Below are 14653 nucleotides of genomic sequence, written 5' to 3'. Positions count from 1 at the left end.
GGGATTGGACATCCCACACATTTTTCTTTGCATTTTGATCAGCTATGGGTTTCTGGCATAGCCTCCATCTGTTGCAAAGAAATGATTATTTGATGAGACACAGAAGATACACTTATCTGTTGGTGTAATGATAGGTACTTACAATGCAGTTAGGAATATACTGGCTTAGGAAATTGACAGTAGTTGGTTCTCCTCTAAGATCCAAGACCTTAAAAGTGAGAAACACCCTTTCCAGTTCTCAGGGCACTCCAAGAGACTCTCAAAACAATATAGGCTATGCATGCTGCCCTTGATCGCCTCTCAGAAGTTAATTAAAACTACATCCCTATTGTTTCACTATACCCTTTAGACATAGGACACAAAGGAATTGAAATAAATCTGATTCAAAGGCCAGCTCCCTGAGGAGTTTTAATAGTAGTGTAATGGGCTTTGAGAATTTCCAAGGTAAGGAAGCAATCAATAGCCCTATTTATCTATAATGACTATGAACCACAACAATGACCAGCATGGCAGGTATCATGCACTTGGTATCTAAATGAAGAATGGCTGCCACTCATTTTATTTATTTATTTTTTTGAGAGAATAGTTTTACCTGGAGCTTTTAGCCTTTTGTACAGTTAAGTACTGGCTATAAACTGGATTTTTTTTTTTTTTGAAGAGAGGTTGAGAGTGTATTGAAAGTGAGGAAACAGGATAATGGGTAAAGGTAGAGGAGGTGCTATAGAAAAAAAACTATCATCTGATTAGTATCCATGTTTCTCCTTTTATAAAAATGGCTTTCCATTGCACTTAAATGTGGTCAGATTGTTTAGGTTTGAATAGAGAGTAACATATGCCAGTTAAGTTTTTAGCCAATACTCATTTCATGTGCAAAACATGTTGTCAAGTGTGTTTCCTTCTGGATTTATCCAGTTGAGAAAATAGACACTGAAGAGAGCCAAGTTGGGAAAATGGCTGAGTGGTAAAATCAAAACCCTTCAGGACTTTGTATTCTCAGGTGTGCTTGAATTTTCTTCCAATTAGGAACACAGTCATTGCACTTTACATGAAAAATAACTGAGCTTCTTTCAGATCCACTAAGACATTTTGAAGAACCGTGAAGCAATTAATGTTACAGTAAAATGGAATCCAGACATGCTGACAACACCCATTTAACTCTGTTCAGTTAGTTATCGCGTCTATGTCTCAACATGGAGTCTAGAGCAAGAATCTTAGCTCTTATGTTACAAACAATGAAAATCAAAAATCCTAAGAGGAGAGTTTGTGTTTGGAGAGGTAGTGAAAGGTAGTGGCACATTTTATGAGGATCCCTCTTAAGTCAGTGTGGAAATTAAATTTGATAGCTCTGTTCTAAGATAGAATAGCTAGGAAGTTATATAACTCTAAGAAAGTAATAAATAATTTCTGAGTTAGGTTTTGAGCCTCATAGTGGAGAAGGAAAGAAATCTATGAATACAAAATTATCTTTAGTTGATAAAATCTAGAAGAGTTGGTATCCTAAGAAAAATTCTGGAGAAAAATCAGGTTTGGGAATGGGATAAAAAGAAAAAAAAAGACCACCTCAGGTTTGAACTTGTTAAATGCTTTTGGGATTTTCACATGAAAATGAAGTTAATTAGGTAATTTAGATTGTGCAAAATTTTGGGAAATAACAGGACGAGAACTAAATTCACTCTAAATTCTGCTCATCATAACTGCAAAACAAGCCTTTACAGAGCATCTGAGGACATAATGCCTACTGCTAATTGGACCTTTGTTTGGATGATTTAATGATTCTAGGCAATGCCCAATAGAACATAGCTGACATCATCCTCTTGAAAATAATCATGGGAATTTCAACATCATTTATTTAAAGTATAGATTCATTGTAGTTGAAAGAAAAACATACTAGTTTGGAGGTTTTGAGGAAAATCTCCACATAAATAACAGTATCTTTCCATACTTTGCATGGTACTTCCAGGAAATGAACAAGGTTCCAGTTTTCCATTGTTTTGAAGGAATTGGGTGAGAATGCAGATATTTTCATTATTATAAAATTGATTTTTTTTCTGTTAGAGAAAAATAACAACAAAAAACTCCCCAATAGCCCCAGGCATGGAAATTGATACTCACTTGCTGAGGGCTCTGTTAATAATTCACAGTGCAAGGGACATAGCTGTTGTGGATAGCCCTGGTCTTGTATTTTGATGCTAATTCAGCTTTCTTTGGAGGGGCTGCAGAGGAGGAGTGAATCAGTACACAGGTAACTTCTTGTGAACCTTCTGCCCACCTTAATTTGTAAAATAAAGCCTAGAGCCAGTGATTGGGCAGTAGAAAGGGGAAAAAGGTTTGGGGGAGAAGAGAGAGAGAGAGAGGGAGAGGGAGAGGTAGAAGAGAAGAGGAAGAGGTGGAAGGACAATTGAGGAGAAGCATGTGGCTTGGAAAAAAACCTGCAAGTTATAAGGCATCTTATAGCTGGGGAATAGAGTAGTGTAATGTTAAATCTGCCCAATCTAGGTTTGTCATTTATATTCATAATTATTGAATTGTGTTTTCTTTGACCAATCTTATTTGGGTTAGAGATTAACCACAACAATTGTTAGGAAATTTTCATTAATTAATAGAAAGGTGGAACCTAAGAGATTAATTTCCATATCTATCTAGATATCTATATCTATGTCTATATCTATATCTCCAAATTCACAAGGCTTATTAGTATATTCTTCAAATGCATTGTGTGATCTGAAACTGAGAATATCAATAATTTGAAGATATGAAGAATTTTGAGTCTTAGAGTATATGTATTGTATAAGTTATCATTTTAATCAGCATTTGATTCTCTTTTGCATAATAGAGTTCTTCTGGATATTTAAAAGTAAGAATTACAGATTGCCCTCATTCTAGAAATTTCAGGGATGACAGAAAAGCTGATGTTTCTTCTCTATGCTGGTATTTATTCTGACAGCTGATATTTTAGAATTGGATAAACGTAGGTTTTGTATTATTGTAACTCAAATCTTACTGTCTTTAAGTAATAAGTGTTTACTAATTAAGTACTTATGTCTTTAGTATTAAGAATTGTTATTAAATATTAACTATCAGATTATTTGTGTTTTTTATCTATAGAAAGATAATACATATTCTTGCATTTATTTTCCCTTAAAAGTATTCATTGGAAAATGACATTCTTTCAGAAATTGTCTACCAAGCATGAAAAAACGTCTCAATTCATGTTTACATTAAATGTCTTTTCATAACAGGGTCATAAATAAAGAACACAGGAACAAGCTTTATCAAAACATTGCCGGACAAATGGCAACTTTCATTATTTTGCCAATCTAACTGATATTCTATGTTATGAAATTAAAGGTAAGTTTTAGGGACTATCTACTCTTTAGGCTCAAGAGGTTCATTGCTAAAAATGTCTAAGTCAGTGGGTTCTCAACCTGTGGGTTGTGAACCCTTGGGAGTTGAATGACTTTTTCATGAGGGTTGCTTGAAACCATTGGAAAACACAAATATTTACATTATGATACATTGCAGGAGCAAGATCACAGTTATGAAGAAGCAATGAAAATAATTCTATGGTTATCACCCAGCATTAAGAACTGTATTAAATGGTGGAAGGATTAGCCAGGTTGAGAACCACTGGTAAAAAAAAATATGCTTGTTTTCCTCAGTTTATTTTTGAATTTCTCTGAGTTTTAATTGCAAAATTAAAGAAGAAAATCTCTTAGCTTTACATTGGGATTTTGAGTGGGGGATCACTCCTTATAGCAGGCAGCTGCAGCAAGTAACCATTCATTTGTTTCTACCTCTATTCGACACTATTAAGTAAAAGCCATCCTTTTAGGTATATGTATATAATATATTAATATATGCACATGCATGCATATCTGTTATTTTATTGCTTGTTATATGACTAAGGCTTTTTTGGATTCTCTCCTTCTGGAATGCTCACTTGAATATAATACTTATGTATTCTTTGCTCTAGTCTATCTTTTGTGTACCTCCTTCACAAACAAAACAAAACTAAAACAACATAAAACAAAATAACATTAAACAAAACTAACAAAACAAAATAAAGGAAAAACAAAAAGCTTACTCCCCTAAAAAAATGACATTGTATTTAACATTCCTCATCAACAAATAAAAGTATTTTAAAATGCTTGTTTTTATATAAACTTATTGGTTGTGTGAAAACAACAAGATCATAATTATTTGCATTTGTCTGTATGTATCTCCATAGACTTGATGCTTTCTGGCTATCTCCAACATAGTTGTTATATCTTCTTTCATCTCTGAATTTTAGTACATATTATGAATGTGCCATGTTTTCTTTTAATACTTCATTGTGGATATGTGTGGCCTTCCGATCTTGATAAATAATTCATTACATATCAGAGAGAGAGAAAGAGAGAGAGAGAGAGAGAGAGAGAGAGAGAGAGAGAGAAACAGACAGAAATGGAGACAGCTATCAATCCTTGTGTAGTTACACTTTTTCTTCTAGTGTATATAAATAGACTATATAAGAGGTACTTACATTTAAAATGATATTTCATAAAATTGTTTTAGAAAAAACTAGCAATCCTATTTCTGTAATTAGTATATAAAACACCATTTTTTCATTTCCATATGTAGTGGATATTTTATATATTTTAATTTCTGTTGATGTTATACATGAAAAGAGATATATGTGCTTATGTGTGTATGAGTCATATGCTATTTTTACTTTATTTTTACCATGGTCAGAATATAGATATAAATATTTTTACTAATTTCCCATATACATTAGAATACTCTTTTCAAATTTCTTATATGTGCTTTGTGAGGGTGAGGCCTAGTTTATTATTTCCAGACATAGAGCTGGAAGCTTCAGTCATTCTTTTTCAAACTGGATTGAACTCTTACATTGGTTCACATCTTATACAGACCAAAATCTATTATTATCTCTCCATTCTGTCATACTTACTCTCTTGTCCTAATGTTTTGTTTATTAAGCCTTTAACATAGTTAACAGTCTATTGAGTACACTTGACTGATCCTACTCATATTATTCTCAGGAATGGAAACTATTCATATAAACATTAAGATGAAGGTTTGCAGGTTCAGATAACCTTGCAAGACTGAAAAGTAAAGTATCTGCATTACATTTACTTGTCACTTTGTATTTCCTCTTCATTATAAGAAACTTACAGTGAGTATTTAAGTAAAGAAATGAAGGCAAATATTTAAACCTAGTAGAGAAGCGTCACATAGAAATGTACTAGTAACAAACGTCTCCCGATTCTCCAATCCTGTTTAGTTATTTCTCACTGCTTCATCTTAATGATTTTCCAAGTCAGATATGGTGGAAAGGAATTGGACTCTGGTGACTGAATTTATTCTCACAGGACTCACTGAGCGTCCTGAGTTGCAGGTTCCGCTCTTCCTGGTTTTCCTTATCATCTACCTCATCACCATGGTGGGCAACCTTGGACTGATTGCTCTCATCAGGAAGGACCCTCACCTCCATACTCCCATGTATTTTTTCCTCAGCAGCTTAGCCTTTGCCGACGCGTGCACTTCATCCTCGATGACCCCCAAGATGCTTGTCAATTTTTTATCTACAGATCATGAGATATCCCTGACTGAGTGCTTCACCCAATTTTACTTTTTTTGTTCCAGTGCAACCACAGAATGTTTTCTCCTGCTTGTGATGGCCTATGACCGCTATGTGGCCATATGCAATCCCCTACTTTATCCAGTGGTGCTATCCAACAAGCTCTGTACTCAGTTAGTAGTCATTACATATTTTATAGGTGTTCTGAATTCAACAATTCACGTGGGTTTGCTAATTAGATTAACGTTCTGCAAGTCCAAAGTTATAGACTATTTCTACTGTGAAATTGTACAATTATTTACAATTTCTTGCTCCGATACTTCAGTTAACGTGCTTGTGGTTTTTATCTGCTCAATCTTTATACAACCCTTCACATTTGCAAATATTGTAGTCTCCTATACCCGTGTGCTCTTTGCGATTCTTAGAAAGAAGTCTGAGAAGGGCAGAAGCAAAGCCTTCTCCACCTGCAGTGCCCACTTGCTCTCCGTCTTTTTATTCTATGGAACTCTCTTCCTCATCTATATCCTTCCTGGGTCTGAGCCAGCTGAAGATAAGGAACAACTGTTTTCTTTATTTTACACAATAATTATCCCCTTTCTCAACCCATTTATTTATAGTCTGAGGAACAAAGAGGTTCTAGGAGCCCTAAGAAGACTAATAAAGAAATAAACATTTCTCACACATTTCAAGTGTTTTTTTTCTCTTTATCTTAAAACAAGAACAAGACACAAACAAAAGAACCCAACACACCTCAAGTTTACTGTATGAGCCAGGACTCTGTCCTTTGAGCAAAGAGCTGTCACTCAGAATGTTTTATTGAGCTCAGAATGAAGGCAGACAGTATCTTGTTTCAGTTTCGTGCCTTGTGTATACATTTCCTTGCACGTACGACAGGGATGATTTGTTAACATTGTCTATAGCTACATTGTTTAGGAGCATTGTGCTTCATTATACATCAGCATTTTTATTTATGTAAATGAGCTATTTTCTATGGATTTCCACAATTATAAGCAGCCACTGGCAATTTTACGGATAAATAATGAGAAACATGAACTGACATAAATGAGTACTTGGCTGCTAGGATAAAAGTTAGCAGCTGAGCTGTCACTTGTAACTGCTGGGAGAGCCAAAATCAGATGCTGAGAAATATGAAGACGCACAGCCAGACATTACTCAGAGAGTAAGAGACCTTAGAATACTCAGCCCTAAATGAGATGTCTCCACCAAATCTCTCCCCTCAGAGCTAAGGGAACCCCGTGGTATAGGATGCAGAAAGAGGTTAAGAGCCAGAGGTTGTAGAAGACAAAAAAGAAAAGATCCTCTGAACCAATATGAGCAAAGCACCTATAACATTAGAAACTGAAGTAGTGTGCAAAGGCTCTGCACAGCTGGGCATCAGCTTATCTGTGTTTTGATTTTGTCTTCAAGTTTAGTATTTTTATGGGATTCCTGAATTTGTGAATGGATAGGTCTCTCATTCTTGTGACTTCTCTTTGGGCTCTTTTCCTTCTGTTTGTTTCTCTCGTTTGACTTCAGTGTGACAGTTTTTGTTTTATTATTTTATATTTTATTTTGTTATACCTAAAAAAGGATGAAAAAAATCTATGAATAAAAACCCAGTAACTAAAGTAAAGGTTAACAACATAACTGTCACTTATACCTGATAGGAGGGGAAAATCAGTTCTCTCCAATAGAATGACCCTGTGTGTTTCAGAATATGTTCACGAATAGTTGACCAATATAAAGTGGACTCCATAGGTTTGTGTGTGTGTGTGTGTGTGTGTGTGTGTGTGTGTGTGCTTTACTTAATTAAAATTTTGTTTTTTAAGGTGCGGCTTTATTTTACTTGTTTGGTTTGGGAGTTTTTATTGTTGTATGGGTTTTTGTTTGTTTTTTGAGAAGAGACTTAAAGTAGAATGAATAGGGATGGGGAAGAGATTTAAAAGGACTTAGAGGTAGGGATGAATATGAGCAAAATGTATTTAAATTTAAAAATTGTTTTAAATTAAAATAATCTTAAACATATATACAATAGTTACACAAATGAGCCTATAAGTACTAATGGTTGGTGATGGCTCAGTGGGTACAGGCATTCCTCCAAAGACTAATAACTTGAGCTTGATCCTCAGGACTGTAGGGTTGAGGCCAGAGAGAGGGCTTACCGACTCAGTCTTTGAAACTCAATCTGGTACAATAAACTAGCTTGTATAAATATAAAAGGTAAAGTTTGCCATTTATTCATCATCATATACACATATATATTTACATTTTAAATGATTATGTTCCAAGGGACCCAGAAATTCATGCCTGAGAATTCACAGGCACAATTGTATGTCTTACATTTAAAACATAGCCATAGATGGTGTAAATTCTCCTTTTGTAGAACAAGTGCATTCCTTCATTTGAAGGGAAATGCAACACAACAGTTGAAGTAAAGATGCTTCTTAATCTACTCCCTGTAAATTATAACATATTATTGCAAAATTCCAATTATACTAATTCCAATTATACTAAATGTTCTGTTCAAATACCAAATACATGATAGCTTATGACTGAAATATGTGTGTGTGTGTGTGTGTGTTTAGTGCCCATTTATGAAAAGATCAGTGCAAGGTGGGAGTCATTGACTAGGGAATGATTGCCATTGGTCAATATTGCAAATCAGATTTTGGTGTTGAATATAGTGAATTCTACCAAATATTTCAAGAAGTTATATTAATTATTTGCAAACTCTTCTAAAATTAAAGGGCAAGAGAACATTTTCCTATTTTACTGGGATTATAGCAGTGAATCAGAGAGAAAAAAAGAGAGAGAAAAACAAAACAACTAACAAACAATACCCCAGTGGTTTCATAACTAAACAAATAAAAGTCAAAAGAGAAACAAAAGCCATTTTATTTGAAAAGAAATAAGCATACATACTGATAATGTGATTATTTTTGTGTAAAAGTCCTAATATAATAACTTATGCTTTGTAAATGAATTTAGCAATGTTCCCCGATATAAAACAAATATAAAATGTCCATTGGATTATTTTTGTTCTAGAAACTATAAATCAGAATCACAATTAGTAAAAAATAATTCTTCAGTTTACAATAAATTTATAATAAGTTCATAGAATTAAAATATATATCTAATCAAAAACTCTTTTATAAGAATATACCAACATCATCTGCAAGATCTCCCAGTAACTCAAAATCTCTTAACTGAAGAAAGCAAAAGCCAAATGTGCTACAGCCACACAATGGGATCGTACTGAGCAAAAGAAAGGAATGACATGGTATTCCACAGTATAATATACATAAATTGGATGCATATTGACTGAGAGAATTTGTAATTAACTCATAAAAACATTTGGCTTTCACATTATGGAATATTTAAAACAGAAAACTAGTTGACTAGAAACTTTCATGAGCTGTGTTTTAGGAAACAGTGTTGACAAGTTTGCTACTTGCAACTGCAACGTGACGTGAGCTTACAAGCTGTAGCAGCCTCATTCTTTTTCTTTCAACGATAGTTTCATGAATATGAACTTTTATTTATCATCAACATCACATATATGAGTCAAAAATGAATAACTATTCAACTCCTTGGCCTACATATCCTTAAAAAATTTTGTAAATTTTACCTGAAACTCAACAAGCTTCCATGGGCAATATTGAAACATCCCTGCATTCCTGGGATAAAGCCTACTTGATCGTGATGGATAATTGTTTTAATGTGTTGTTGGATTCAGTTTGCAAGAATTTTATTGAGTATTTTTGCATCAATATTCATAAGAGAGATTGGTCTGTAGTTCTCTTACTTTGTTGGATCTCTGTGAGGTTTAGGTATGAGCGTAATTATAGCTTCATAGAACGAATTGGGTAGTGTTCTTTCTGTTTCTATTCTGTGAAATAGTTTTAAGAGAATTGGTATTAGGTCTTCCTGGAAGGTCTGATGGAATTATGTACTAAAACAATCTGGTCCTGGACTTTTTTTGGTGGGGAGACTTTTAATGACTGCTTCTATTTCTTTAGGGGTTATGGGATTGTTTAGATAGTTTCATCCAGATTTTCCAATTTTGTTGAGAAAATATCATTCTGAGTGAGGTAACCCAATCACTCACAGCTCACAGCTAACCATTGATCTGATCAAGGGGTTCTCAATGGAGGAGTTAGAGAGAAGACTGAAGGAGCTGAAAGGGTTTGTGGCCCCATGAGGAGAGCAACAATACCAGCCAACCAGAGCTCCCCAGAGTTTAAACCACCAGCTTGAGAGCAGATAGGGAGGGACCCATGACTCCATCTGTATATGTAGGGGAGGATGGCCTTGTTGGGCATAGGTGGGAGAGGAGATCCTTGGTCCCATGAAGGCTGAACACTGAGTGGGGGTGGGGGGGAGATTTGAGGGTGGGGAGGTGGGAGTGGGGAATAGGAGGGGGCACATCCTCAGAATCAAGATGAGGGAGATGGGATAGGAGTTTCCTGGGTGGTGGGGGTAATGGGGTAAGGGGATAAAATCTGAAATGTAAATATAATATTCAATAAAAAAAGAAATTCTGAGGAGTTCAGCATCAAACATATCTCTCAGGGACATTTAAAATATATATTTATTTAGCGAAGTTCAGCCATTCTACACTATAAATTCTAAACATAACAATTTATCTGATAAGTATATCCAGTTCACTCTTCCAAATTCGAAACAACATGAGAAGAAGCTGGGTAGATGGTAATGACAAGGTTAAGGTAATGAAGGTTAAGATGAAGACCATTCAATTTGTAATTAGACTTTGATTTTGGTAAATGATTGACACTTCAGAGCACATTAGCATGTTTTGGGGGCACAGCACCTTGAAGAGACAGAAGAGAAATGGAGGTGGTGTGTCTCCCACAAAGCTCAGAGGGGAGTGTTGACTTCAGGCTGTGCTTGCCTTGATATTCTATATTTCGTAAAATTATGTTTTTGTTTTAGACTGTGCCTGACATCAGGGGATCATTTCATAAACAGTCGGATTGCATTTACAGAATAGAGAATAACTTTCCATCTTGTTGGACATGTAAACCATAGCACTGTCTGATATCATCCACAGGGCACAGGTGGGTAAATAACTTACTGCTTCGCAGAAAGGGTGGTACCTTATAACATTAGCAAGGTAAATTGGAATTTTTAAAAAACAAGTATCTTTACTAATTCTTTGAGAATTTCATGTAATGTATTTTAATGATATTCACCTCTACTCTTCTTAACCTTTGCAATTCCATACCCACAATTTTACCCATGCAATTTTGTATCCTTTACAATGTTGTAATAACTCACTCCAAACTTTAGAGTTGATATATTTATGAGTGTAGACTATTTTCTAGATTCTAATAACTAGAGAGTGACCAATCTACCGAGAGCCACGTGACTTTCCCCTAAAGCTACTACATGTCCATATCTCCTCATTTAGGAGTGTGGGAACCCCAGGAAACTCTTCGTATTGAATGCTAGAATGTTGACTGGCATGGTTTTTTTGGGTTGTATAAAGACAACCACAGCTGCTCTGAGACCATGAGTTTGACAACTCTCTTGTGCCCCAAAGACATTGCTTCTCTCTACTCTCTCAAAGATCTGGCTCTTACAATCTTTTTACGACGTCTAAGTCTTAATGAGAAGGTTTGATACAAAAGTCCTGTTTATAGCTGAGTACTTCACTGATGTTTATTCTCTGCACTTTGACACGTTGCATGTTTCTGTTTTAATAACCATATACTGTACAAATAAACTTCTCCAATGAGGCCTGATATTTAGAAAAATTTATATGAATTTAGAGGTCATTTTGATATAATACCCACTTACCAAATAATATTAAGTTCACCTTTGTGACCTATCGATGAATTATTGGACAGATTTGTAATGTACATTTTTTTATTTATGAGGTTAGGCCTTACATGAAATTAGGAAATGACTGGTTATCCCTATAACATTCATGCCACTTATACATCCATGGGTGTATCTTGCCATGCTGGTTATTATTGAAGCTCACAGTATCCATAGCAGGTTTAGACTATTGATGGCTTTCCCCCAACAGCCTGCACAGCATTTTCCAGTAATTCGTGAGCTAGCCAGCAAGGAGGAATCTTCCTGTTCAGTATTGACCTGATTCAGTACCTTCAACAATTGGGTCTTTCCATTAAGATCTTTATAAGAACCAAGAGCAATGAAAATAATTTATATTGCTTTGTGGTCTCAGTAGCATCCTCTAAATAACCTAAGTGCTGGTGTCTCATATCTAGCACTAAGTTTTTTACTTGGGAACCGATGGCTTCTGGGATGAGCATAATCCTGGGTGTAGTGTAACTCCAATTAAATAGATATAGCTTATAAACTAGAATGTTTATTCATATTTAGCTTTTTCAAATATTTTGAGATAGTTATAACTCCTCTAAGTCCCTTCTCTACTAATATTTTAAGAAACTGGGACATTCCCAAAGGACAAAACTTTTGTTATTTGTTGTGAGTTGGTCTGGTGCTGCTATATATACAATGCTAGGTACTGGCCCCCCAATGTCTGGTTGCCCCCAATGAGAAGATACAGGGATGAGAAGATCTCCAGGGATGAGGAGATCCTTACATATACCAAGTGATGCTGTGTAACCTTTCAGCCCATGTTAATTGGTCAATAAAAGGTTAAAGCTTGTGATTAGGCAGAAAATAGAGGTAGGCAGGTTTTAAGTTACCTGGCTGTGAGTTTTAAGTAGAGATGGGAAACAGAGTGGACACAGAGAGGAGAGAAAGCCTCTACTAGAGAAGATTGACCATCAGCCCATGGCTAGGAGAAACAGCACATAACAAGGGGCATATGGCTGGGTAATAAGTTAAAATAGCTCCCAAACCAGCCCAATCTAAGCTTACCACTTGTAAAAAAAAATCTGGGTTGCATGCCTTTTATATGGGCTAACAAGAATTTCTAGTTAATTATACAGTTATCTATGTTTCTTACTTAACTCTCATGAGAGGCAGTTGGTTAACTTCTTTAATGGTGCTCTATCATGATTCAAAGTGGACCAGAGTGGATACACTCTATGTCTCTGTGTCTGTTTATGATTCTCTTCTAATAAAAAAAAATCAAACTTTGTCTTTGTGACTTATAAGACATTTATTGGAAGCAAAGAGTCCCCAAGTGAGTGAAATCATGAGTAACTGAGTTACTGTATTTTGAAGTGGGCACCGCCTTTTGAGGACTCCAAGAAATTGGCAAAGCTATTACTCACATGGGCCATGCTCAAGAAGAATGGCTAAGGTTTCCTCAAGAGTCTGAGTATGAGTCCTTAGGAACTATTATGCTCAAAGACTAGCAGTTAAGCCTTCTTCCTCTTGAATGTTTACAGCCTGAGCATATACACATGCAGAGACCTCCTACATGACTAGTTAACCCTTTCCCATGTTTTGTCCCTAGGAAACATGCTGGGGTTCTGGGTTGTGGGGGATTAGAGAACATTTTATCCCCTCCTCCTCATACTTGTGTCTCTGTGTCTGTCTTCTCTTTATTCCCTCATATCCCCTAGCCAGGGTTCTGAGGCTCAGGGTTCAGACAACTTAGGAGGTGGCAGGAATTCACATGTGACTTTCACTGTAGAGATTCCATGTTTCTGTTGTCTCCATTAGTAGATTTAATAGAATAAAAATTACCTCACCAACATGACTGCCTAAGCATGAGCTGAACAAGGACAACAATAGACATGGCAAAGTCCCCAGTGAAAGATGACAAGGCCTCAACTTTACACAAATATAAACAAATAAGGGATGCTGAGAGGGAGAAATAGTCTTTTTTTTTTTTTTTTCATGGAAAAGTTCATCAACTAGTTTTCCAAGACCAAATAATGATCCATGGAAAAACACACACAAGTGACTTGATACAGACTGAGTAGGTTACTGAGTAGGTTATCTATCTATCTATCTATCTATCTATCTATCTATCTATCTATCTATATGCATATATCAAAAAAGTATCCATGAATTTGAAAAAGAGCTAGGATGGGTATATGGGATGGTTTGGAGGAATGAAAAAAGGAATAAATGATATAATTATATTATAATCTCAAAAATATAAGAAATTAAAACATAGCTACATAACCATGAGGCTTACAAGGAAAAATTTTGCTCAGACAACACATAGTCTATACTATAATCTCTAAGGGTTTGGGGGAGATGTAGCAATAGAATTAGTGTTTGCTGTCTTGACACCATCAAATCCAAATCCAGTAATTAATTGAAAATTCTCAAACTTAATCTGTGCAAGTACTTATCAAATACTGGGTTTAATAAAGTACATAGGTCACTGAACAGACTATATAAAGAGTTTATAATAAAACAATTAAGGGCAGAGGCTTTTCTATTTTCTCTTCTTTTTTGTCTTCTGTCTTTCTCCTTCTCCTCTTTTTCTCTTCACTTCTTCCTTTCTTCTTTCTTATCTTCTTATTTGTAATTGTATCATCTAAGTTTTATACATAAAAATTTTTACCCATAATTTTTCTTAAATAAGCCTCAATATTAAACCATTCTGGCATTATTATAAAAATGTTTGTTCTCCTTCTTATAACAGTTATTTAAATATAGTAAGATAATCAATCAAATAAGTTGTAAAGGAATCACTTAGTGCTTATTTAGTGAAGCATTTTACCCAGGCTTATTCCATTTTGAGAAAGAATGTCAAAGAATAAACCAGAAATACTGTTGAGACCTTGAATTCCCATATATACATTCATTGGTTTCAGTCCCTGAATACCATCTGACAGACTGAATAAGCACAAGGAAGATCAGAATCAGTGGCTGCCACATTCTTACTTTAGGTAGCTTAACTGTCACCTTGCATTCAGGAGTATTTGGCATACTTTCATCTGTCAGTAACTCAGTATTTCATAAAATACAGGTTATAAAGCGTAAAACTTTCACTACAAAGTGGAACAATAGATTCATGAACATTTTTATTAAGTAATCACTTCAAGCAAACTCCAGCAATAAGGGCTGTTTTTGTTAAGACTATGAGTATCCAAATATTAGCTTGTTCAACTGAAAGAAGCTGTTAAGTGTTTTCCATACAAGGCAGTC

The 14653-nt window shown here is 35.2% G+C and overlaps 1 protein-coding gene across 1 annotated transcript; it reads left to right on the top strand.

Annotated features, from left to right (window-relative positions):
* The first annotated feature begins 1893 nt into the window (after nt 1-1893).
* On the top strand, nt 1894-6262 carry LOC117718064 (olfactory receptor 5AC1-like). The gene is made up of 3 exons (XM_076911192.1): nt 1894-2242; nt 3240-3348; nt 3523-6262. Exon 3 carries the CDS (start codon nt 5327-5329, stop codon nt 6248-6250), a length of 924 nt encoding a protein of 307 aa, XP_076767307.1. The 5' UTR covers nt 1894-2242; nt 3240-3348; nt 3523-5326; the 3' UTR covers nt 6251-6262.
* Nucleotides 6263-14653: the final 8391 nt, after the last annotated feature.

The sequence above is a fragment of the Arvicanthis niloticus genome, chromosome 12, assembly GCF_011762505.2.
Source record: "Arvicanthis niloticus isolate mArvNil1 chromosome 12, mArvNil1.pat.X, whole genome shotgun sequence".
NCBI lineage: Eukaryota > Metazoa > Chordata > Mammalia > Rodentia > Muridae > Arvicanthis > Arvicanthis niloticus.
This window is presented reverse-complemented; position numbering and strand designations above follow the sequence as displayed.